The following is a 21,359-nucleotide window of genomic DNA, read 5'->3' as shown; positions in this document are numbered from 1 at the left end:
CCTTAAGGCTCTTAAGAAATAAGCATATCGACCCTTATGGAATTGCAATCTACAGCCCGCTATGCAACAGCATAGGCAGCATTAATCAGCAGATTCCCCTTATAGAGTCTTCGGGTTATCTATTATACAGGGAGCAATTTTAGATACCACGAGCTCTGCAAGTAAGGATTTGCTAAGAGTGGCAAAATGAAGTTAAAAGAAATCTCTCTTGCTAGGTATCTCACCCCTTAGAGTTAAAAAAGGTTGATTCTTAAGGCTATTCCCGACTAGGTATAGCCACGTAGGCATGGGTACGCGATCTTCGGCAAAACCACCTATGATCGTTGCTTTGGCGTATGAGCCGCATGGTAAGATTAATTAAAATAGTAAAAGCTTCACTTTTTAAACAGTATTAGGGCCGAAATCCATCTTACGATTACTGACAAGCGCGCGCAAACTGTTTAGTCAAGTTGGAGTCCTGACAAATGTGGTTTGATCCGCAGTGCGCTTACAAATGTTACTCAGTTTACGCTTTACTCTCTTGGTTGTGTAGGATCTGCAATTATCTTAAATACCCGGTGATGATTTGTCCTGTGATACGTATATAAGGTGCTTGTCACAAACTACTCCTATCTCAAATCAAGTCACAGACTGCCAAATATTCTTGTTTTACAATATCTCCAAGAGCACCAGACTTACCCACCATGTTGCCGCGACTCTTGTACATCGTGTTGTTGTGCACGTCCTCTTTCACAGGCATCACCAGAGCCGCAAAGCCTGGTGACAGCTGCTCGTCAACGACTGCACCTCGTGTTAATTTAGGCTATGCGAATTACGAAGGTATGGCCCTTTCCAATGGTGTCAACCAGTTCCTGGGTATGCGGTACGTCGATACTTACAACGCTCTCATCTCGACATGCTGCTGATGTTGGCTCAGATATGCCGCGCCGCCCACGAGATCACGCCGTTTCCGGCTGCCTGATCGACCGCTCGATGAAAAGCACTTAGTCCAAGCTCACAAGGTGAGTTTACTCACTTGCAATCTGGACCTATATCTGATCTTCAAATACTAGCATGGCGCTGTCTGTTATGGCGTTAACCCATCTGTTCCGACCCCCGACTTGGAGTTCTCAGAAGACTGCCTGTTCATCGACGTATACGCTCCGAAAAATGCGACCCTCAACAAAGATGGCGGTCTTCCAGTCATGTTGTGGATCCAAGGTGGCGGATTTGTCCAGAACATCAATGCAAACTACAATGGCTCCGGCCTCATCGAAGCAACCCGGGGAAACATGATTGTGGCCACCTTTAACTACCGTGTTGGACCTTACGGGTTCCTTGCCAACCATCAATTGAAAGAAGAAGGAAACCTGAACGTAGGACTTCATGATCAGATGGCCGCCATCAACTGGATTCATGAACATATCTCCAAATTCGGAGGCGATCCGGAAAAAGTGACACTTTTTGGTACTTCAGTTGGCGGAGGCAGTGTTCTTCTACATTTGCTGGCATATGGAGGCAACTCCACGAACAGCTCTAAGCAGTGGAGGGCAGGAATTGCCGAGTCCATGTATCTCCCCTCAGTCTATACTGTTGATGAGATGAAGTTCCATTACGATCACCTGCTTACGGCAACGAACTGTAGCGACTTGGAATGTCTGCGCCAGTTGCCTACTGAACAGTTTCAAGCCAAGAACACGGCTATCCCGTTTCCTGGGCAACATGAGCCTGCTCTTTTTGGATATGGCCCGACCATCGACGGCAGCTTTCTCCCAGATCGGCCTTCCAGTCTGCTTCAACAGGGACGCTTTGCTAAAGACAAACCAATAATCCTGGGATCGTCGAATACGGAGGGAACGGTCTTTGCACCGCAAGCCAACACTACTGACGATGTGAACCAATTCCTAACGGCGCAAATCCCTAGTCTGACAAAAGAGGCCCTGAGTAGGCTGAACCACCTTTACTCAGACATACCAGCGACGTTTCCCAACGTCAACGTCACGCAGGCTCCACTATACTACAGAGCAGCAGAGATGTTCGGCGATTCCTCCTTCCTTTGTCCGGCTTTCCAGTTTGCCGCCGGTCTCCATCATGCTGGTGTTCCAGCGTACTTGTATCTCGATCGTATCCTAGATCCGGTCGAGGTCGCGACTGGCTACATTGTGCCACATACTTGGGACACGCAGGCTGTCTGGGGGCCTTCATTCGCCGTCAACTACGCTGCTTTGCCGGGCGCCATTAGTTACGAACCCAGTCAATCTAATGCTGCGATAGTACCTGTCGTGCAGGCTTTTTGGACTAGTTTCGCGCGATCTTCTGGCAATCCCAATATCTTTAGGGCAAGTGGAACGCCGGCTTGGAACAAGTCTATCGGTGGTAGCTTTCTTAACATTGAGACGAACAATACTAGGATGGAACAAATAAGCAGCTCGCTACTTGAGAAATGTGCTTACTGGGCGGACCTTGCGGCAGAAACAAGACAATAGCTTTTTTTGGAGTTACCTGTCCTCTATGTAAACTAGTCTTCACTCCTGACAACTAAGCGATACATTCGACTGCAGTTGTTGGTATAAATAGTTTATATAATTTGATTGAAGCCCATTCCTTCTTGTTACTGTAGTTATCTCTCTATAGGCATCTCTACCTTTCGGAAGGAATGTTCAATAGCTAAGCGCTAAGGAATAGCTTATAATGTATTTCTAGTAATACCGAGTTATGTATGTCTTGGTTGGTATATAGATAGACCAGCATACTTATACTCAAGTTCTATCTGGCCGAAGTGAAATTCTGTATCTTACAACCTCTGGATCCTCGTACTCCTCCATCCACCGAGGATCGAGAGTAATGCTCCATTGCTTCACATGGACCATATCCTGGTTATGAAGTTCCGCAAGGGACTTATGGAACTCAGCGTCCTCCTGTCTCTTTTCAGGCGTTGCAGTCCTTACCCACTTCTCCATACTGTGTTCTTTGGCGACTTGGTCATCGGCCCATATACCAAGAGGGTCTTCACTGTATCCTCCCATCTGGATCATTCTCTTATTCTCGATGGAGAATGCATTCGTGAATGTGAGCCATTTTTCCCGACGCGCGTTGGCCCAGTAGTCAAGAAGGTCCTCTGGTGCTCGACCGTTAATCACGGCACCAAGAGCGCGGCCGAGGGGTCCCGCGTCCAAGAGGCCTGTAGTCAAGCCCAGCCCTCCAATTGGGTTGTTGCTCTGATGGCTATCAGCTAGACGATCTCTTCGAATGTGGTTACAAAGGTCCGAGCATTAGTACTCACATGAGCTGCATCTCCCGCCAGCAAAACTCTCCCTTTCTTGAAAGTCGAAGCACATCTCTGATGAGGCTTATACTTATTTAGTTCCACTAGCTCGTATTCGACAGGCCAGACTGGGAAAATGTGCTTGTAGTGCTCTTCAATCTCGGCCCGAATCTCATCGTTTGTCATTCCCGCCTTAACACCAAAGGCACAACGCCAAAGGCCAGCGTCGTCTAGAATGCATACGACGGACCAGTGCACAGGGTCCATGATAAAGTTGGCGGTCGAGAATCCATGCTTCATGAAATCAAAGCGCACGTTGGTCGCGACGAAGTCTTCCTTGGGCCAAGAGAAGCCGTCAAATGTGATGTCGGAGAGTCTGCGGACGGCTGACCCAGCGCCGTCGGCTCCTACCAGCCAGTTGCACGCATATCTGATCTCTTGGTTTGTAGTAGTGTCCAAGGCCACGACTTCGACTGTATCTTGTCCAAAATCGGAGTTGATTTGAATGACCTTCTGGCAGAACTTGATCTCGGCATTGTATTTATTGAGGAGATGGTCAACCAAGATTTTGGCAAGCTTGGGTTGCGGGCAATTGAGTCCGGCAGGGAATATATCGGCATCTTGAGTCTTCGTGATAGAAGCTACCCTTTGCTTGTTCTTCCAGAAAGTCATGACATCATTGAGAACAGATTCCTTTCGGACATCGTCAAGTGTGCCGGATTCGAGCAGCTCTGCCTGTGCACAAGGCTGGTAAACAGCTGCGCGGGGAGACTGGTCAACTTCGTGGTTTCTCTCTAGAATCAGCACTGGCACATTGAGTTTTGCCAAGTTTACTGCCGTGATTAAACCAACCGGACCAGCCCCAACGATTATAACGGGATGAGGGTTCGCGTTAGCGGAGGACATGATTTCGTTAATAGCTAACAGAAGTTAATGTTTTCGCAACTGTAGATCCGATGTTTCAATTGGAAGCAGATAATGTGGCAGTTAGTCTTAGGATACAATAAAAGATACTTATGGGAGAGCAAGCAAGTGAAATCTCCCCTCCTTATCCCACATACGAGAACCTGTATTTGGCAGATCAAGGGTATTTAAAATGGTCTGCTGAGCCGACCCCACAAAGGAAACCTGCCGCCAAGACACAGTTTGCGAGGGGTAGGTAGTATTTAGAGTTCAAGGCCCACTATAGCAAGTGGAACCCGGTTGATTGACTGATTGACAGTGAAAGCTTCCCTCTAGTGTCTTATTAACAGAATAAGTCAAGCCAATACAGTAAAAATCTCAAAGTAACTTCAGGTAAGTATCTAGAGATGTATTTGTAGTTTGAAACTACTTACTCTTTGCCTTTTAGAAGCCAGATATAGCGTTAAATGTCTTCCCAGCCATGGGGGACTCCAAGTGCGATTCTCTCGAGGACAGAGTTTGAAATGGATGGCTACCATCATCTCGGCCAGGTAGGCCATTGGAAATTAGGTTGTGCCAGCTTGATATATATCGCTGAGGTGTCATAAGCTCTTACTATCAATTACCTTACTCACCAACTTCAAGCTTATCTTGCTCAAGATAAGCCACTGTAGTGACTAACTATTCTGGGATAGCTTCTGGAAAAGCGGGGTGCATGCAAATCACGTCGATGATTAGCCCGTAGCCGACCAACATTGGGGGAACATGCATTCATACCTGTCCAAGACCCCTTATCTCATACTGAGTCCCCTACTTGATTCAATACTTGACTTCAGTTACAGACCCAGTGATCATGGAGCAGCGAAGGCGCGTCTCCCGAGCGTAAGATCCCAAGACAAGCCAGGAAGGGATATACCCAATTTGTCTAATGCCGGACGCGATAGTTGCGATGAATGCCGTCGATTGAAAGAGAAGTGTGAAAGCGGCTTCCCATGTCGCAGGTGTTCTCATCTTCAACGACAATGTAAGTACACGGATCCGATCCCGAAACCACGTGAGTTTCGCGCGTACGTTCCAAGGTGGGTAGCTCCAACGACTGTCGAGAGCAAGTCTCACACCTCGAAGGGAAAGCCGTCGGAGACCGGATACTAGCCAGCTGATTGAACGATCAAAACACATGGAGCGGATCTTACGGCGTACCATGCCGGGAGTCTCGCTTGACACCGAAAACCTGTCCAATATCGCAGACAGACTCGAAGCCGAGCACCAGGGTGTCAATCCAGCCTCAGATGGTCAGAGGGACTTGGAAGGGCTGGGAGATAATTTGGAAGAATTGGAGATCAATGATGAGGCGTGTACGATGCAACCAGTTGGAGATACGACAGCGCGTTTGTTGGCCTTATACTTCACTTGCACTGAGCACGGGTATTAATCTATGACAGATTTCTCAGGGGAATTCTCGTACTGGAACTTCTCCATGCGTATCAAAAATCTCATCGAGAGCCAGATACAGGAGCCGGAGAGCCGACGAGTATGTTATGCTACCAACAGGCAATGCTTCCCACTCGTACCTCATTAACTAACAATAAGTAGGAGAGCAACAGCCGGAATGATGACCCGGATGCTTTTCCACGTGCGCACCATCTGCGTCCTGGGCGTAATCACTTGTCGGAAGCCACATCATCGTTCCCCCCTACCAACATATCAAACTTCCTGGTGACAGTCTTTTTCAAGTTCGCAGAGAGCTATCTCTTCTTTATTGAAGAAAATTGGGTTTTCGAGAAATTAGACCAGCTCTACAAGAGCCCTCAAGGTCTGTCCCAAGCTGGTAGTGAAGTGACAGTCAGCATCCTCCTAACAGTCCTTGCCATTGGAACACAATACGCTCATCTTGAGCACACCGACAGTTCTGATAGCACCTCAACGTCAGGCCTCTTGGAGGAAGAGATAGGTGCCATGTTTTATCAACAAGCAATTCGGCTACTCCCAGAAATCATTGAGATCTCGTCCCTCGAAAGTGTGCAGGCATGCCTATTGTTTGGATACTATTCCCTGCCGATTGACGCTTCTGGCTTGGGATTTGTATACATCAACCTGGCTACCAGGCTGGGGATACAGAATGGCATGCATCGGAAATGCAGTAACAGCGCCTTTAACGCAAGCGTCATCGAGACTCGAAATCGCGTTTGGTGGACGACCTACGTGTTGGAAAGGTAAGACATAGCTTCCTGTCACCTAAGACTGCGAATGCTGACTGAAGAGTAGAAAGATATCTATTTTCCACGGCCGGCCTATCTCGGTGTCTCGGTCAAATATCGATGCCAGTCTACCCACACATCAGGACGGTTTGCAATCAGTTGATTGGCACAAACGAGCTTCTTACACTAGAGTTTCTGTACAGCTGGTACACTTCCTCGAAGACATGTATCACGAAATGTAAGCTGAGACCCAAACGTGACGCACGAGGTAAAATCCAGAACGCTGTGAGTTAACTCTCATATAGCAACATCTTGCGCAATTGTCGAAAGCGAGAGATAGTTACGATTGTATCCCGACTTGTGGCCAAAAAGGACGGCTTGACTACATGGTGGCAATCCCTCCCTCCAGATACAATCGACGCGAATGAGCAACCAACAATGACACAATCACGTTCGGCGATGCATTTAAGACTCGATTACTGCCTAGTGCGCATGTTTGTCGGGAGACCATTTCTATTGAAGAAAGATACCAAAGATATTGCGACAAGCCCGTCCGTCCCCGAAAGCAGCCCCGGCACCAACGAAAGAAGTGCCTCGAAGCTCGTGACTAGCCGAGAGGAGCTGATAAGCGACTGCATCAAAGCGGCAACGGAAGCCCTCGATATTTGTCAGCAGCTGCGGTCGAGCGGGATGGGTCTCGCTCGGGCCTCGTATTCCGAATACAGTGCGTGTCGAGCATCGCTGCTGGTGCTGATTGCCTACTCGATCCGCAATCTCTCTGACCAGTTCCGCAAGACTTTATGTGAGGGATTGGATATGATACGGGAAATGTCTGCTGTGGGAGAGTCGGCGCGCTCTGAAATTGCCTTGATCGAGTCCCTTGAACGTGCTCTCGCGCGTCTGCACGCTGGAACACGACCGAGCGACGTGGGCAGCAGCCAAGACCAAGTGTATGCTGATTCGGCATACGAAGCATTCCGCAGCTGGGGAGCCACCCTGGCAGGCAAGAATGGGCTCGATGCCACTACATCAGCGGCTCCGAATGCCTCAGGTGGTCAAGCGGAGATAGACTCCGTGTCTGGCTGGCCCGTTGACTTCCAGGCCCTGTCCAGCATGGACTTTTTCAGCGCTTATGACCCTATGGCTGATCCTCTACTCCAACTGCCCGTCTTTGGTACCGAAAATCTCTCTCCGACTGATGGATGGCTTACTCAATCAGAGACGGAAATACTGGGGCGGTTCATTACAGGACCTCATGGAGGAAGCTAGGCAGTGCAAGCGAATTAAATTAAAACGAGATTAATCGAGCTTGTTTGAAACGGTCAAGAACTAAAGCGATCCCTTTACAATCCCCTTTGCCATGTCTGGTAGTGTATCAGCTATAACCTCCATCTTGGTATCAAAGATCTCAGCGCAAGGATCCTGTTCGTATATGGTGCAGTAAGCACCTCGGAAGCCAACCTTGACTGCAGCTGATACGTCCCACATGTGAGCAGCAGCGAACCACTTGATATCATCGGGTGCGAATTGAGCTAGAGTTGGCCTGTACGCAGCCAACGCTGGTTTGGCCACGCCCTGTCCGTCGCAGCTGATGAGATTCTCGAGCGGCATGTCAACGCCAGCGCGCTCAAAGTATCCACCCACACGCTTGACATCGCCCGTTGTCAAACACCACACTGTGAAGCCTGCGTCTCTCAATATTTGAAAGCACTCTGCGGCTCCGGGTCGCAACTCGAGGTCCGAATAGGCCAGGACACAGGCGTCCCTTTCTTCGTCCGTGACGAGTTTTCTTGGCTCCGCAACGCCAACCATGAAGAGCGTGCGGTAGAACAAGGTGCGCAGAACTTCTTTGTAGGGACGGTGGCGCTCGGAGACGGAGAGGAAGGTGAACTCCAGCTCGGCTGCTGTCATCCAAGTGTAGCCGAAGGCATTGGCTGTGATGTGCTTGGAGGCTAGCTTCTCGCCAATGACGCGATCGATGCCTTTGTAGAAGGCATCAAATGAGACACAGGTGCCGACGACGTCGAAGACGACATGCTTCTGATTGGTCATGATGGGGGCTTGATGTCAACCTTGGTTGTGATGCTGGAGAGTAGAGGAGAGCGGGGAAAGAGGGGACAGAAACTTTGGCGAAACAAGATAAGATGCAGATAGAAAGGGCGCGATGACCTGAGGTTACGTAGTAGACGATTACGAGTTATCTCAAGAGGAGGTGAGTTGCAGCATTAACAACAACGTGAAATGGCCTCTTTTATCCAATAATGACTGTGATACTGGTACTCTGTACTCCACCGCACCGGCAGTTATCGCTAATTTATCTTGATCTAGCCTGATATAGTAGGACCGGTCCGGTCAGATATGATTGGCTATCTCAGCTAGTCGCTCAGTGGCTATCAGCCATCATTATCGGGGGTTCCACATTTGGTTCTTCACTTTCGTGGCTCCGAATCGGAGATATGCTAGCGGCTAACAAAGGAGTTTAGCGGTATCTGGATGTCAACGCGACAAGAGGGGCTCCCGATGTTCCGGCCCGGTTATCTCAGAACTTATCGATAGAGCGAGAATCTGCAGCATACTCGGCATTCCCACATGTCCCACTTCCCCACAAAATGTTTGAGCGACAGACTGACCATTCTGCGCTATTGTTTGTCACACCAATGGACTTCTGCTATGTTATACTTGGCCATATGCTTACTATTGTTAAAAGAAACTCAATTCATACATTTCATGCGTACCACTCTGACACTTAAAATCTCATACAGGGTATCATAAATTGCGGCTTACAAGGTACAGGGTAGGTCATTGACGCGTCATAAGAATAATAAATAAACAATAGCTACACTACGCCAAAGCGATCACCACTTTCGAACATATCAAATCTCCCCGTGTCTTGAACCAATACAGCATGAAGCCCATAAAACTACTCCCACTATTCCCAAACTCTCAAGACCACAGAAAGTTCAGCTTTGCCAGCCCTCGCCTCGGCTTCAATTCTACCCTCGGCTCACCCTCGTAACGATCGATCAAATGACGAAGTTGAACGTCTTCCAATGGAATGATCTTGGTCTTGAACCAGAGCTTATAACCGAAATACATGATCAGAGTGAAGGGCAAATTGAAGTAGTTTGAAATGAACGACTCAATCTCCCATTGGCCATGAATGAAGGTCGTGAAGCCGCCAGTGAAGAAAAGCAGCACAAATAAGACAAGAGAGGCGTAAGTCGTATAGGGCTGGAAAGGAGCGGCCCAAGGGAGTTCTTTTTGACGATCGATCCCTTGCTTGTTGCAGGCGTGGACGAAGCGGACATAGACTATACAGATGGTAATCCAGTTGACCAGGGTTGAGATGGAGACAAGATCCTGCAGCCAGGTGAAGACCGTGCTAGCCGAGTCGGACAGGGTCATGTATCCCAGGGCCATGAATAGGCCATACAGGGAGACAGCGATATAGGGGATACCGAATCTGTTGATGCGCAGGAAAATGGACGGGGCTTGGCCTTGAGCTGCCATTCCGTACAGGATTCTGGAACCGCCGAGCATGTTGGAGTTGCCCGCTGACCATGCCGAAGTGAGCACAACAGCGTTGACGATTGACGGCACAGCCTTGATGCCTGCGTTTTGGGCAGCAATGACAAATGGTGACATGGAAGCGTCTCCCGTCCATGGTACTAGCTTTTTGTCGGTGGACGGGACGACCAGGCCAATCATGAAGATGGTCACGACGTAGAAGAGGCCGATACGGATGAAGATACGTTTGGCAGCCATGGGTATAGACCGACGAGGGTCCCTCGTCTCAGCCGCAGCCAGTGTGATGTTCTCGATGCCGGAGTATGCGTAAAGAGCATTGTTCAGTGTCTTCCAGAAGCCTAAGAACCGACCAAGAGACCCAGCAATGCCGAGGTACTGAACCATGGGCCCGTAGGGACTTTTCCAGTACTCGAAGCCAATGGCCTCGCCGTTTGGACCGCCACCGCAGGTGATGACCAGAGCCATAATGTTGACGCCAACAATGAGCATGATCTTGATTATGGAGAAGCCGAACTCGAGCTCGCCGTAAATGCGCACAGCCAGCAGCGAACTGACAATCATGGGGATGCCAAGCACAGTGATCCAGATGGCGCTGTTGATGGTGACCCAGTATTCGATGATGACGGCCGCCGCGACGACCTCGGCGGGGATGGAAACCATGTATGAGTAGACTTGATTCCATCCGTTGGCAAATGCAAGAGCAGGGTCGCAGAAGAGCTCGGCGTAGCGAATTACACCACCACTGAGAGGTGCCAGAGCACCCATCTCGCCAACGCCACAGACAACACTCGAGACAGCCAAGCCAATTATAAGATATGCCAGGAACGCACCGAGCGGGCCAGCATAGGCAATGGCTCGACCAGAGCTCAGGAACAAGCCAGTGCCAATTGTGCCTGCCAGGGCAATCATCTGGATATGTCGTTGATGTAGGCCCTGTCTCAGCTCGTGAGACTCCACGACTGTTCCAGCCATATTCTCGACATCGCTGTCCCTCCGCATATCGGTTACAGGACTATCGAGTTTCTTTTCCGAAGGCATAGCGTCGACTTGGAGAAGCTGGGGCGAAATGTCGCGAGTTGACATTGACTTTTGCCAAGATAAGAAAGGCGGTTGAATTGGAGACTGCTACACGAGCAACTAAGGCAGAGTAAAGGTAATTGAGTCAACTCAAGATGGTCTCTCTGGTAAACGAGATGAGTGGATGATCCCGACTATTTGTTACCCCGTATTACGAAACGTTTTTATGTCTGCCACAATTGGCCACGGCTTATCAGTAGGTAGACCCAGCCGTCCAGAACCCTAGGCAAATCTGGGGAAGTTCTGGCTAGGTCGATAGCTGCAGATCAGACCGGGGTAGACCGGCTATGGAGATATGAAAAGCGCGATGAGATCATGAGACCAGATTGGCTGTCTGGCACTCTGAAAGCTGAGGGACCCTGTAATTCTCGCTCCCACCGTGGTGAGCGATATAGCGTTAGCGGCATTGTCCACCGGAGCCGGAGCGATTTGTCCACATTAGGTAACGTCGGCCCGGTGGACCCCGACGCCGGTCTATCTGACTGCATACAAACCAATCTGACAAATCCGAGCGAGTTCGATAGCACGAGCCTCCAAATAACGTTCAACTAAACTGAATCAGTGTATGCCAGATTGCCTTAATACATAACATACCTGAGATACTGAACTTGACCTTGTAAGCAAACTCTCATCACATCATAGCGCAATCATGGCCATCTCAAACGGCAACACATCTCGCACCGCCGGTACGCCCAAGTGCATGCCCGGCCCGAATCCAGCGCCTTGCTTCTGGCAACAAGACCTGCCACAGGATTTGAATGAGCTACGTGACCACCGCTCTTCAAAGCAGCTCCTTGATTACAGCGACATCGTCATCATCGGTGCTGGATTCGCAGGCCTCAGCACAGCGCACCACCTCGTTCGAGATGCTGGTGCCAAGTCTATCTGTATCCTTGAGGCCCGGGGCATCTGCTCTGGAGCTACTGGTCGCAACGGTGGGCACTGTAGGCCAGATCTCTACGGTCATATTCCTACCTATATAGATCGAGCTGGTGAGCGCGCTGGTGCTGAGATTGCCGAGTTTGAGATTGCGAATCTGCGCGCCATCAAGAATATTATTGATGAAGAGAAAATCGATTGCGACTTCACTCTTACCCGATCCATTGATGTTTGGTGCAACGAGGAATCAGCCAAGAAAGCAGAAGCCGTATACCAATCAATGGTGTCTCACAATTTTGAGTACATGGATGATGTTGTGTTTTATACAGGCGACAAAGTCGAAGGCGTAAGTGATCCGAATACCAGCCCAGGTTGTTTTGAGGATTTTCTTTGAGTTATGTACTGACTCAGACATCTATATAATAGATCTGTGGTGTTAAAGGCGCTGTCGCATGCGCAAGCTTTACAGCCGGAACCATGTGGCCCTTTAAATTCTTGATGCACGTCACGAGAAAACTCATCGCCGCAGGCGTCAACGTCCAGGCACATACACCCGTCACTTCCGTGACGCCAGGCCCCTCGGGTGACGGTTCGTTCATCGTCGAAACGCCGCGTGGCAAGATGCGGGCAGGAAAGGTGATCCACGCCAACAACGCCTATGTCTCAGCTCTTCTTCCCGAGTACAGCAAGAACATCATCCCCTGCAAGGGTATTTGCTGTCGTATCACTGTCCCAGAGGGGACTACAGCGCCTTTATTGAACAACTCATACATAAACCGCACCAAGGATAACACACTCTCATACTTCATCCCTCGACATGATGGCAGCATAATTGTCGGTGGTGCTTCATCTCTTTTCCGCCCATTCAAGGAACAGTGGTATGACAATGTGGATGACAGCGTGCTTATCGACTCTGCAAGGGACTACTACGAGGACTACATGCAGCAAACTTACCGTGGCTGGGAGAAGACTGGTGCCAAAGTGAGCAACATCTGGACTGGCGTCATGGGTTACTCATATGACTCCAATCCACACATCGGTAAAGTTCCCAGCAAGGATGGGCAGTTTATCGTAGCTGGGTTCAATGGACACGGCATGCCCGTCATCTGGTTGGCCGCCAAAGAGCTTGCTCGGATGGTAGCGCAAGGGTCTCAGTTTGAGGAGACGAAACTGCCTCGCTTGTTCCAGACAAGCCAGTTCCGCATTGACCGGGCACAGAGCGGTAAGGAGGAGCATGGTGATATTATAGGCACAGGTAACCTTAGTACTACAAAGCCTTAGTATCACAAAATTGATAAGATGATGAATATGCTCTTATTAGCATCTTTAGTGAGCCTATTTCTACTTTGAGATCCTTACCTGATATGTTTCTTTAAATACAGTATCTGAGATATTGTTGCGATGACGATCGATCGAGCATGAGTTCACCATAATCTTACATAAGAACAAGGAACTCAAGGAGAACCACATCAGCTATGCATAGACTCCCACCACAGAAAAAGATCTGGAGCCAAGTCTAAGTCAAGAAGAGCATTCCAATCACTTATACCCTCAACTGCCACATCATTAAACGTATAAGGATAGGCAACTTCCTCGATTCTGTCCCTCACCTGGTGTTCAGTACCATTACTATCCTCCCTGGGTCCCGTTCTTGATGCTAAATTGGAGCTGCTCGACGCAGCAGGGACAGCTATTTGTACCATGATGCCTAGAAACTTGGCATATCGGATTGCCATATGCGAGTCATCTGGGGAGCCATTGTGGACTGCATTGATAACGCGGTATAGAAGATGGATGTTTGGGTGTGCCCGACCTACGTCTTTGGTCCTTGTTAGAGTTGCCTAGTATTTCATGCTTATTAGCTGTTTACAGGAATATCTTGGGGTTGAGTATATGAAATACCTTGAGGAGATGGAGGCTTGCAGCAACAATGAATAGCCAACATCGAACTGGAAGATATTTGATGAGCCCTGAAGGCCTCAGAAAATCCACAACTATGGATAGAAGTGCGTGGCTGGCTAGTGTTGCTTCATCCTCAAACTCAGACAAGGCTTGAAGTGTTTCTTGCGGCAAAGAGGTGGAACCGGTTTGGATAGCCTGAGCTGCCGGGGCAAAGCAGAACAAGCTTATATAGTAGAATTCAATAAGAAGACATGCGTTCAGTAATGAGTTGAAATCTGGGAATTGTAAGCTGGGATGCGCTATCTCGTCTCTTGAACCCACCTTCTTGATGATAGTACTGCCGTCTCCAGCGATGCAGAGCCCTCCGCAAGCGTTCCAATTGAGGCACAAGATCCAAGTTGGAAAGAGACCCGTCTCGGGATTTCAATGACAACAAGAAATCTCTTCCCTTTCGAGTCTCTATCGAGAGTTCATAATAGCCTTCCCATAGATGACAGTCTGGTAAAAATTCGGTGAATGTCGTTGCGAATCGGTCTTTGACTATTTGTCTTGACTTCTCAGGCAACAAGGGCTCAAGACCGAGTCGAGTCGCTAGGCTTTCATCTGCAAGGTATATGAACACGCAGAGAAGCCCATTCCACCCTTTTCTGACAGAATCTCGATTGGAGGGGACAAATCTGGAGCTGGAGGATTCGCTGTGAAAACAGCAGCCTTCGTGTGCTAAAGCAATAGCGTTGGAAAGAAGACTCCTATTTTAAAGTCATGAGTGAGTACAATACATCGAGATGGACAAGCTAATCAGGCGTATAGTATGCTTACCATGACATCTTGTTACTTCGATATGCCGGTGATACAATATTCAGCCTTTCCATTAGCGATACCATCCCATATCGTCGCGGTCCAGTAAGTAAGTCTGTATTGTTAGACGAAAGCTTGAAACTATGGCTATCGGCATCATCATTAACTTCGTCCTCTCCTTCTGTGAAGTCGGAGGGGTTATTAATCGCCTTTACATGCCAGTCAATCAGAAGCAGCATCGACGCTATCGCTCCAAGAGAACGCGTCGTCGTAGATCCCCACATAACGGACTGCAGGGATCGCTGTAGGATCCTCCACGCTTGCCAGTGTATACGCTCAGACCTAATCTCGCCATGGTCTCCAGGCAGTGGGAAGTATCTGGAAGAGAGTGTGACGAGACAGACCACCAAAAGAGGCTCCTCAGCAACAAGCTGACCATAGGTGGCCCGATCGCGGTAATAAGAGGGTACAACTGGCTTGAGAGGCCATAAATAGTCGAAGAAGAAGCCTAGGTAGTTCATCACTTCTTGTTGGGATACTATCCCTTTTCTGATGAGGGAGAAGCCTTTCCATACTCTGTCCCGACCTAGGGCCACATCTGAGATAACAGTCGGGGAAGTGATAGATGGGACTTGGCTTTCGTGGCTAGGCGTAGCAGAAGGGTTGTTGTAGGCGTGGGTATCGCTTGCAGCGAATGTGAGAAGATCAAGTGCATCTGATGCATTGCTTATATGAGTAGAAATAATCCGTGTTCTTGCGTCGAGTGCGGTTGGCGATCTTGGATCTTGGGAATTGTCGGTGACGGGTGTGTCATCTACGTACTCTCTCTCAATGGGACGAACTGGAACATCTCGAGACGCAAGTGGTGTCAAAGAAGGGATGCCGAAATCGGTGCCCGTGTCATTGTCACGCGAGACTGGCTCAGTGGTTTCAGCTGGAAGCGACAACCTTCGTTTGGTGCGTCGCGACGCTCTGAATTCGCAAAGTTGATTGTCTGCTGAGCATCGCTTACACGGCTGCTTATGATCTGGTGCTGGCTCGCAGCGAGTCTTGCGCTTACGGCAACGTTCGCAAGATAAGTACGCTCGGCGTCGCTTAGATCCAGGAGGTGAGTCTGCTTGGTTGATGGGGACGAAGCCAAGCTGAAGGCCTTGCCAGCCGTCGTTACCGGTGTGATCCGTCATCTTTGGATTATCCGAGCATTGTTACTACAGCTTTCCACACCGTAAATAGTGCGCGACTGACTGCCGTTTGGGACAGTTGGACGAATGTTTCGGAGTTTCGCTAGTGGTAGACAGGGGAGCATCCTCAATGATCGGATACAATTCTCTGTTCCGGCTTTTCTAAATATCCGGGGGAAGCTTGCCCCAAATCGGTTTGACCAGCTCCAACCCCGCACTGCACTTGTGATGTTCCCTGCCGCTCGCCCCGAACTAGCCTGATTAGGCACGCAACTTACGTATGATGGAACACTGGAGTATACATGCCTTCCTATCTCCATCATCATAAGCATACACTTCTGCAGTACAAGAGAGTCAGGCCTTGGGAGAATTCGGTCAATTAAAAATTGAATAAAAGTCACTCCATAAGTGCATATATATAGTCTCTAGATACTTATATCCCGTCTCCGCCAACCAAGATGCATATCCCCATTCTTGCAGCAGCCAGCCATGAGAAAGTCGAGTAGAAGAAGAGTTCAGGGATTGTCAACATTCTCTTTTCACGAGTCAAACACCTTGCCCGGATTTAATAGCCAACTAAACGACGGGCTTAGCAAATACTCACGGTTGATCATATGACTCTCTTTGTTGTGTACTTACTGGGGATCCAAGGTATCTTTGATAGCTTTCATGATACCTATCGTGGCTGGGCCGAGCTCTTTCTGTAAGCAATGCTTAAGTCTGTTAGCTGGAGCGAGGCAGGTCGAGGCGATGACTTAGTTACCTTCTTTCCGAGTCCGATCCCATGCTCGCCTGATACTGTACCCTCCATTTCTAGTGCCCTCACCATCATTCCATCCACGCAATCCGACACAGCTTGGCGTTCCGTTTTATTATCTGGATTGTACATGACAATTTGATGAAAGTTGCCGTCACCAACATGCCCCATAACACTGTTAAAAAGCCCTAGTTGACTGGCCTGTTGCTTCGATATTTCTGTCGATATCTTGTTAGCACAAGCCAATGTTGGAGGGGTTCATGCTGCTCACCGATTAGTTCGGCCATTCGAGACAGAGGTACAGCAACATCTGTAGACCAGATCTGAGTACCCTCAGGTCGAACGGCGAGGCTCGCCCACAAAGCTTGTTTTCTGGCAGACCAAAGGGATTGAATCTCATCCTCCGTCTTGGCAAATTCGAAAGAACCGCAGCTGTTGGACTTGGCGATCTCTTTGGCCAGCCTGATACTGTCTTGAACTGCATTCTGAGAGCCTGAAAATCTGCACTTTGGTAAGTATTCGGACGTATTCTCGAACCAATAGCAGCCGCTTGCAACTTACTTAAGGAAAAGTGTAGGATGTTCATCCCATACTCTTCCACCTGCCCCGCCGCTCTGGTTAATGACCCTCATCTGAACATCATCCATCATCTCCAGGGCGGCGAGGGGTATTCCCCGTCGCATCATCTTGAAGGCCGCATCTGCCGCCTCCTTGACGGTTGAGAAAGTGGCTGTTGCAACAGAGAAGTTCTCCGGAATTATGGCCAGCTTTAACGTCGCTTCAGTGATTATACCCAACGTCCCCTCAGACCCAGTAAAAAGGCCTGTGAGGTTATATCCGGCTGATGTTTTACGAGGTCGATGACGGGTTTTGATAACAGATCCATCTGAGAGCACTACTGTGAGATTAATAACATAATCCTTCATGGTTCCATATCTCATGGCATTGGTACCACTGCAGTTCGTAGCTATCATGCCTCCAATCAATGCAGTAGGGCTCGGATCAAGCGGCAAGAAGAGCCCGGTATCCTTGATCTCTTCGTTCATATTCGTCCAATTGACCCCAGCCTGGACCACGATATCCATATCTTCGGGGTGAAATGCCACGATTTTATCCATGCCACATAGATCAAGACATACTCCAGAATACGGTGAACTAAAATTGCCTTCAACGCTGGATCCAGCACCGTATGGAGTCATGGGTACCTTATACTTGGTGCAAATACGCGCAATGCTCGAGACCTCTTCTGTCGTCTTTGGTCGGGCAATTGCCACTGGTCGTACGTTAGTATTTGACGTAGACCACTCTGAGTAGCCATGCTCATCGAGGTCATCCGAGTCTACGCTCACGATATCTTCACCGAGTAATTGGCGTATCTCATCGACAGCCTAAACGGTCAGCAAAATGGATTACTAACATTCGAAATCTCCAAGATAGCTTACCTTAAGCATAGTTGCTCTATCCGCATATGCCATTTTCACTGGAATGGGTGAGTTGTTGCTTTCTCGCCATCGAGGAGGGGTGCCCTGTGTTGACACTCGGAGTAGATCAATGTCTAGAGACCGTGCGAGAGCTATGCCGCTCACTGCGGCTCCTAGTCCCAGCAGAAAGTACCTTAGAGGATAATGTCTCTGCTGACTGGACCGCGCGTTGGAAGAAACATATCTGCTGAACGAAAGAGGCTGACGTCCAGCAACACATCGCTTTGACAGAGATAATAATGACGGCCGGGATGAGCTCGACAAAGCTGGTGATGCGAGTACCATCTTGGAATTTGTTTGTATGTGAATGCAATGTAAAAAGGATGGTGTATTGCCGCTTCAAAAGTTTGATAGCAGGGTGATCTCAATAGGATAAGTAGAAAGCTCTGTTTCTCACGTGCTTCTGATTGCAGTAGCCAGATGAAGTTCCACTTCAATGCTTAAAATCGGGGATGAGTGCATTGGGGAAACCGTGGCCGAGGCAAATCGCGGATTCGGATGTTCCCAGAGTAGACTAGCGAGTTCGATATCCGACCGGCTCGGATATTTATGGAGTCACCGGATACGCACTGTGACATTAAACTGCGTGATTGGTGTGATTTGACCTGCTCTGTAGTGGTGTGGGGTAGTGCACTGCAAGCCCATGTTCACTCGAAGTGATCGGATCTGGGGTAAATAATCTGGGGTTGGTGCAGTCGAGGCATTTGCCATCAATTATATAAACACACAACATCGGTCTACTCTGCTCATCTTACTCTAGACAACGAGGTCCTTCTTTCATCGACCTTGTTGCTTCCATACTCCGTTTCAACTTCTGATATTATCTATTATCCATGCCACCTTCGATCACAACAATGACACGTCAAGAAAACGAAGCAAGCTCCAAGGCCAGCATTCACAGCAAAGCTTCTGCCATCAATCTCGAAACCGTTTCAAGTTCAGCAAATGGAGCCAGCGTCGAGCTTGACGAGGAGACCAAGAGAAAGTTGCTTCGAAAGATTGACCGAAAACTGATGCCTGTCGTAAGTCATCTTAACCTGATTGTCTAATCTAAAATTGACTCCAAAAGCTCTGCTTCACCTACGCGCTACAATACTACGACAAGGCCATCCTCAGTCAGGCTGCCATCTTCGGCTTACGAGAGGACCTGAAACTCACTACTGGCATCCGGTACTCTTGGGTTTCTCTTATCTTCTACTTCGGATACATCGCCGGTACTTATCCTGCCTCATTTCTCGCCCAACGATACCCAATTCGAATTGTCTGCACCGCTATCTGCATTATATGGTCTTTTGTCATCCTTTGTACGCCGGCATGTTCTTCCTATACCGGAATTCTCATCAATCGCTTTATGCTTGGTCTTGTCGAGGCAGGCGTATCACCCATCTTCATGCTCGTTGTAGGCCTCTGGTACACCCACTCGGAGCAGGTTTCAAGATCTAGTTGGTGGTACTCCTGCAGCGGTGGATCTCTGCTTATCTCACCCTTGATCAATTACGGGCTTGGCCATATCAAGGGAGGCGTTCTCAACTCCTGGCAGTGGATGTACCTTATTGCCGGACTCGCTACTCTGGCTTGGGGTATTGCCCTTTGGTGGCTGTTCCCCGATAGCCCCCAGCATGCTAAGGGCTTTACAGAAGCCGAGCGCCATCTTCTCCTTGAGCGAGTGCGAGAAAACAATGCCGGGACTGAGGATAAGCATTTCAAGTCCTACCAGTTCTGGGAGGCCTTATTTGACTATCGGCTTTGGGGAATCATGATTCTATCTATTGTGTCCTGCACAGGCTCCGGTGCTGTCACAACTTTTGGAACTATTGTCTTTAAGGATATGGGATTTGACGTTTTTACGTCGCTGTTGCTTAACCTACCTATTGGAGCCCTCGCTTTCATCTGTGTTCTCGGTTCAGGCTACATTGGTAGGAAGGTCCCCAACTCAAGGTTGTTCGTAGTCGCCGGAGCATGCCTTCCTGTTATTCTCGGTTGTTCCTTAATATGGCAACTTCCAGACTCCAACAAAGCAGGACGCATCATCGGCTTCTATCTTGTCAACTTCTTTTCCTCAGCCTGGGTTCAGTGCATCGGCTTGGGGACTTCCAATGTTGCTGGACATACTAAGAAAGCTGTCTATGCTGCTTCGACCTTTATTGGATACTGTCTTGGAAACATCATCGGTCCTCTCATGTTTGACGCGTAAGTGAACAACCATTACGGATCGTATAACCGCATCAATGCTGACTGTTATAGGAAATTTGCCCCTCGTTATGACGAATCATTTACAGGCATCATGATCTGCTTTACGGTCTGTGTTCTTGCTGCCCTCGTACTTCGATGGTTACTTGATCGGGAGAACAAGCGTCGCGATACGGCTTATGGCTCTCCTAACCACAGCCACGGCTTGGAGGATCTGACAGACCGGGAAAATAAGTCATTTAGATACAGGCTATAGTTGTGATAAACAATGTCACTCGAATAAAGAATTGATGTTATAGTAGCTTAGCTTGTCATTGACAGATCAGCAACTGACCCTGTGTTGTTTCTTATGCCTCACTGTCAACACAATAAGACACAACATATACACAATTTCATAGATAAGTGTTATGGTCTATAAGAATTTGTTACTTAGGGCTTGCATCGACGCCGTGTGGGACAGCTGTAGTACTACTCGTAGATGTCAGCTCCCATAACAGCGACATGCTGAGTGGCAATCTCAGGACTGATACTCCTACCCATAGAGTAACCTTACCATAACCAGAGGCATAGTATCTACCTGTATTCCGAAGGGACGTACAAGGAACCGCGGTTAGGAGCGTATCGACCTCACCTCGGTGAAACTCGGCTTCTTGTTAGATGGACTAGTTATAAAGAATGGTTCGTAAGAAGAATTGTCAATGAATCGCCGAGACCTTCTTTATGATTATGCTGTTTGGCTTTTGGCCGAAGCAAGACGGGGTGTTCTTTTCTAATTGCTCCATACATAATAGAGATTCAGATGTGGTGTAAAGCAACCTTGTACTAACTGCACACTTAAATTACTGACGATGTCGCTATTGAGAGCTATACGGGTTAGTGGCTTCCAGCTATCATGCCTTACGATGCAGGCAAAAGCATTGTGTGACGGTCATTTGGAATAGGTTGCATACTCATTGACAATCCAATTTAGCGGAGACGCCGGAGATGCAGATGTATCAAGTGCCATTTACTTTTCAGCTGAAATTTCCGAAAACTCGTGATATATGTGTTTGTAAGCCTATAGAGTTCAGAGTGGTGGGATGAGGCTATGTTACCGTAGGGTTACCAGCTCGGAATTTTTAAACACGCGAGAATGGTTAAAACCCAATTAAAGTAAGTTTAACCGCCACACTCAAAGGTTTATCTAGTCTATAAGGGTACTTGATACATCAGATACTATGT

At 48.6% G+C, this 21,359-nt stretch overlaps 8 protein-coding genes across 8 annotated transcripts; 4 read left to right on the top strand and 4 right to left on the bottom strand.

Annotated features, from left to right (window-relative positions):
- Positions 1-821: 821 nt before the first annotated feature.
- J7337_010209 (uncharacterized protein) lies at positions 822-2,465 on the top strand (the record flags this gene model as incomplete). Its single annotated transcript, XM_044827795.1, has 3 exons — positions 822-862; positions 917-1,001; positions 1,053-2,465. 3 exons carry the CDS (start codon positions 822-824, stop codon positions 2,463-2,465), a joined length of 1,539 nt encoding a protein of 512 aa, XP_044678389.1.
- Positions 2,466-2,738: 273 nt separating this feature from the next.
- Positions 2,739-4,150, bottom strand: J7337_010208 (uncharacterized protein; the record flags this gene model as incomplete). The annotated part of the gene is made up of 2 exons (XM_044827794.1): positions 2,739-3,197; positions 3,263-4,150. The coding sequence occupies 2 exons, from the start codon at positions 4,148-4,150 to the stop codon at positions 2,739-2,741; spliced, it is 1,347 nt and encodes a 448-aa protein (XP_044678388.1).
- A 1,198-nt stretch (positions 4,151-5,348) lies between these two features.
- On the top strand, positions 5,349-7,614 carry J7337_010207 (uncharacterized protein; the record flags this gene model as incomplete). Its single annotated transcript, XM_044827793.1, has 4 exons — positions 5,349-5,502; positions 5,590-5,678; positions 5,741-6,360; positions 6,651-7,614. 4 exons carry the CDS (start codon positions 5,349-5,351, stop codon positions 7,612-7,614), a joined length of 1,827 nt encoding a protein of 608 aa, XP_044678387.1.
- A 60-nt stretch (positions 7,615-7,674) lies between these two features.
- Positions 7,675-8,397, bottom strand: J7337_010206 (uncharacterized protein; the record flags this gene model as incomplete). The annotated part of the gene is made up of 1 exon (XM_044827792.1): positions 7,675-8,397. The coding sequence occupies one exon, from the start codon at positions 8,395-8,397 to the stop codon at positions 7,675-7,677; it is 723 nt and encodes a 240-aa protein (XP_044678386.1).
- Positions 8,398-9,288: 891 nt separating this feature from the next.
- Positions 9,289-10,911, bottom strand: J7337_010205 (uncharacterized protein; the record flags this gene model as incomplete). Its single annotated transcript, XM_044827791.1, has 1 exon — positions 9,289-10,911. The coding sequence occupies one exon, from the start codon at positions 10,909-10,911 to the stop codon at positions 9,289-9,291; it is 1,623 nt and encodes a 540-aa protein (XP_044678385.1).
- Positions 10,912-11,599: 688 nt separating this feature from the next.
- Positions 11,600-13,110, top strand: J7337_010204 (uncharacterized protein; the record flags this gene model as incomplete). The annotated part of the gene is made up of 2 exons (XM_044827790.1): positions 11,600-12,175; positions 12,256-13,110. The coding sequence occupies 2 exons, from the start codon at positions 11,600-11,602 to the stop codon at positions 13,108-13,110; spliced, it is 1,431 nt and encodes a 476-aa protein (XP_044678384.1).
- Positions 13,111-16,655: 3,545 nt separating this feature from the next.
- On the bottom strand, positions 16,656-17,942 carry J7337_010203 (uncharacterized protein; the record flags this gene model as incomplete). The annotated part of the gene is made up of 3 exons (XM_044827789.1): positions 16,656-16,968; positions 17,029-17,855; positions 17,910-17,942. 3 exons carry the CDS (start codon positions 17,940-17,942, stop codon positions 16,656-16,658), a joined length of 1,173 nt encoding a protein of 390 aa, XP_044678383.1.
- An 860-nt stretch (positions 17,943-18,802) lies between these two features.
- J7337_010202 (uncharacterized protein) lies at positions 18,803-20,142 on the top strand (the record flags this gene model as incomplete). The annotated part of the gene is made up of 2 exons (XM_044827788.1): positions 18,803-18,970; positions 19,018-20,142. The coding sequence occupies 2 exons, from the start codon at positions 18,803-18,805 to the stop codon at positions 20,140-20,142; spliced, it is 1,293 nt and encodes a 430-aa protein (XP_044678382.1).
- Positions 20,143-21,359: the final 1,217 nt, after the last annotated feature.

The sequence above is a fragment of the Fusarium musae genome, chromosome 7 (genome assembly GCF_019915245.1).
Source record: "Fusarium musae strain F31 chromosome 7, whole genome shotgun sequence".
In the NCBI taxonomy this organism is placed as follows: domain Eukaryota; kingdom Fungi; phylum Ascomycota; class Sordariomycetes; order Hypocreales; family Nectriaceae; genus Fusarium; species Fusarium musae.
Note: the sequence above shows the minus strand (reverse complement) of the source record. Positions and strands in the feature narration are given on the sequence as shown.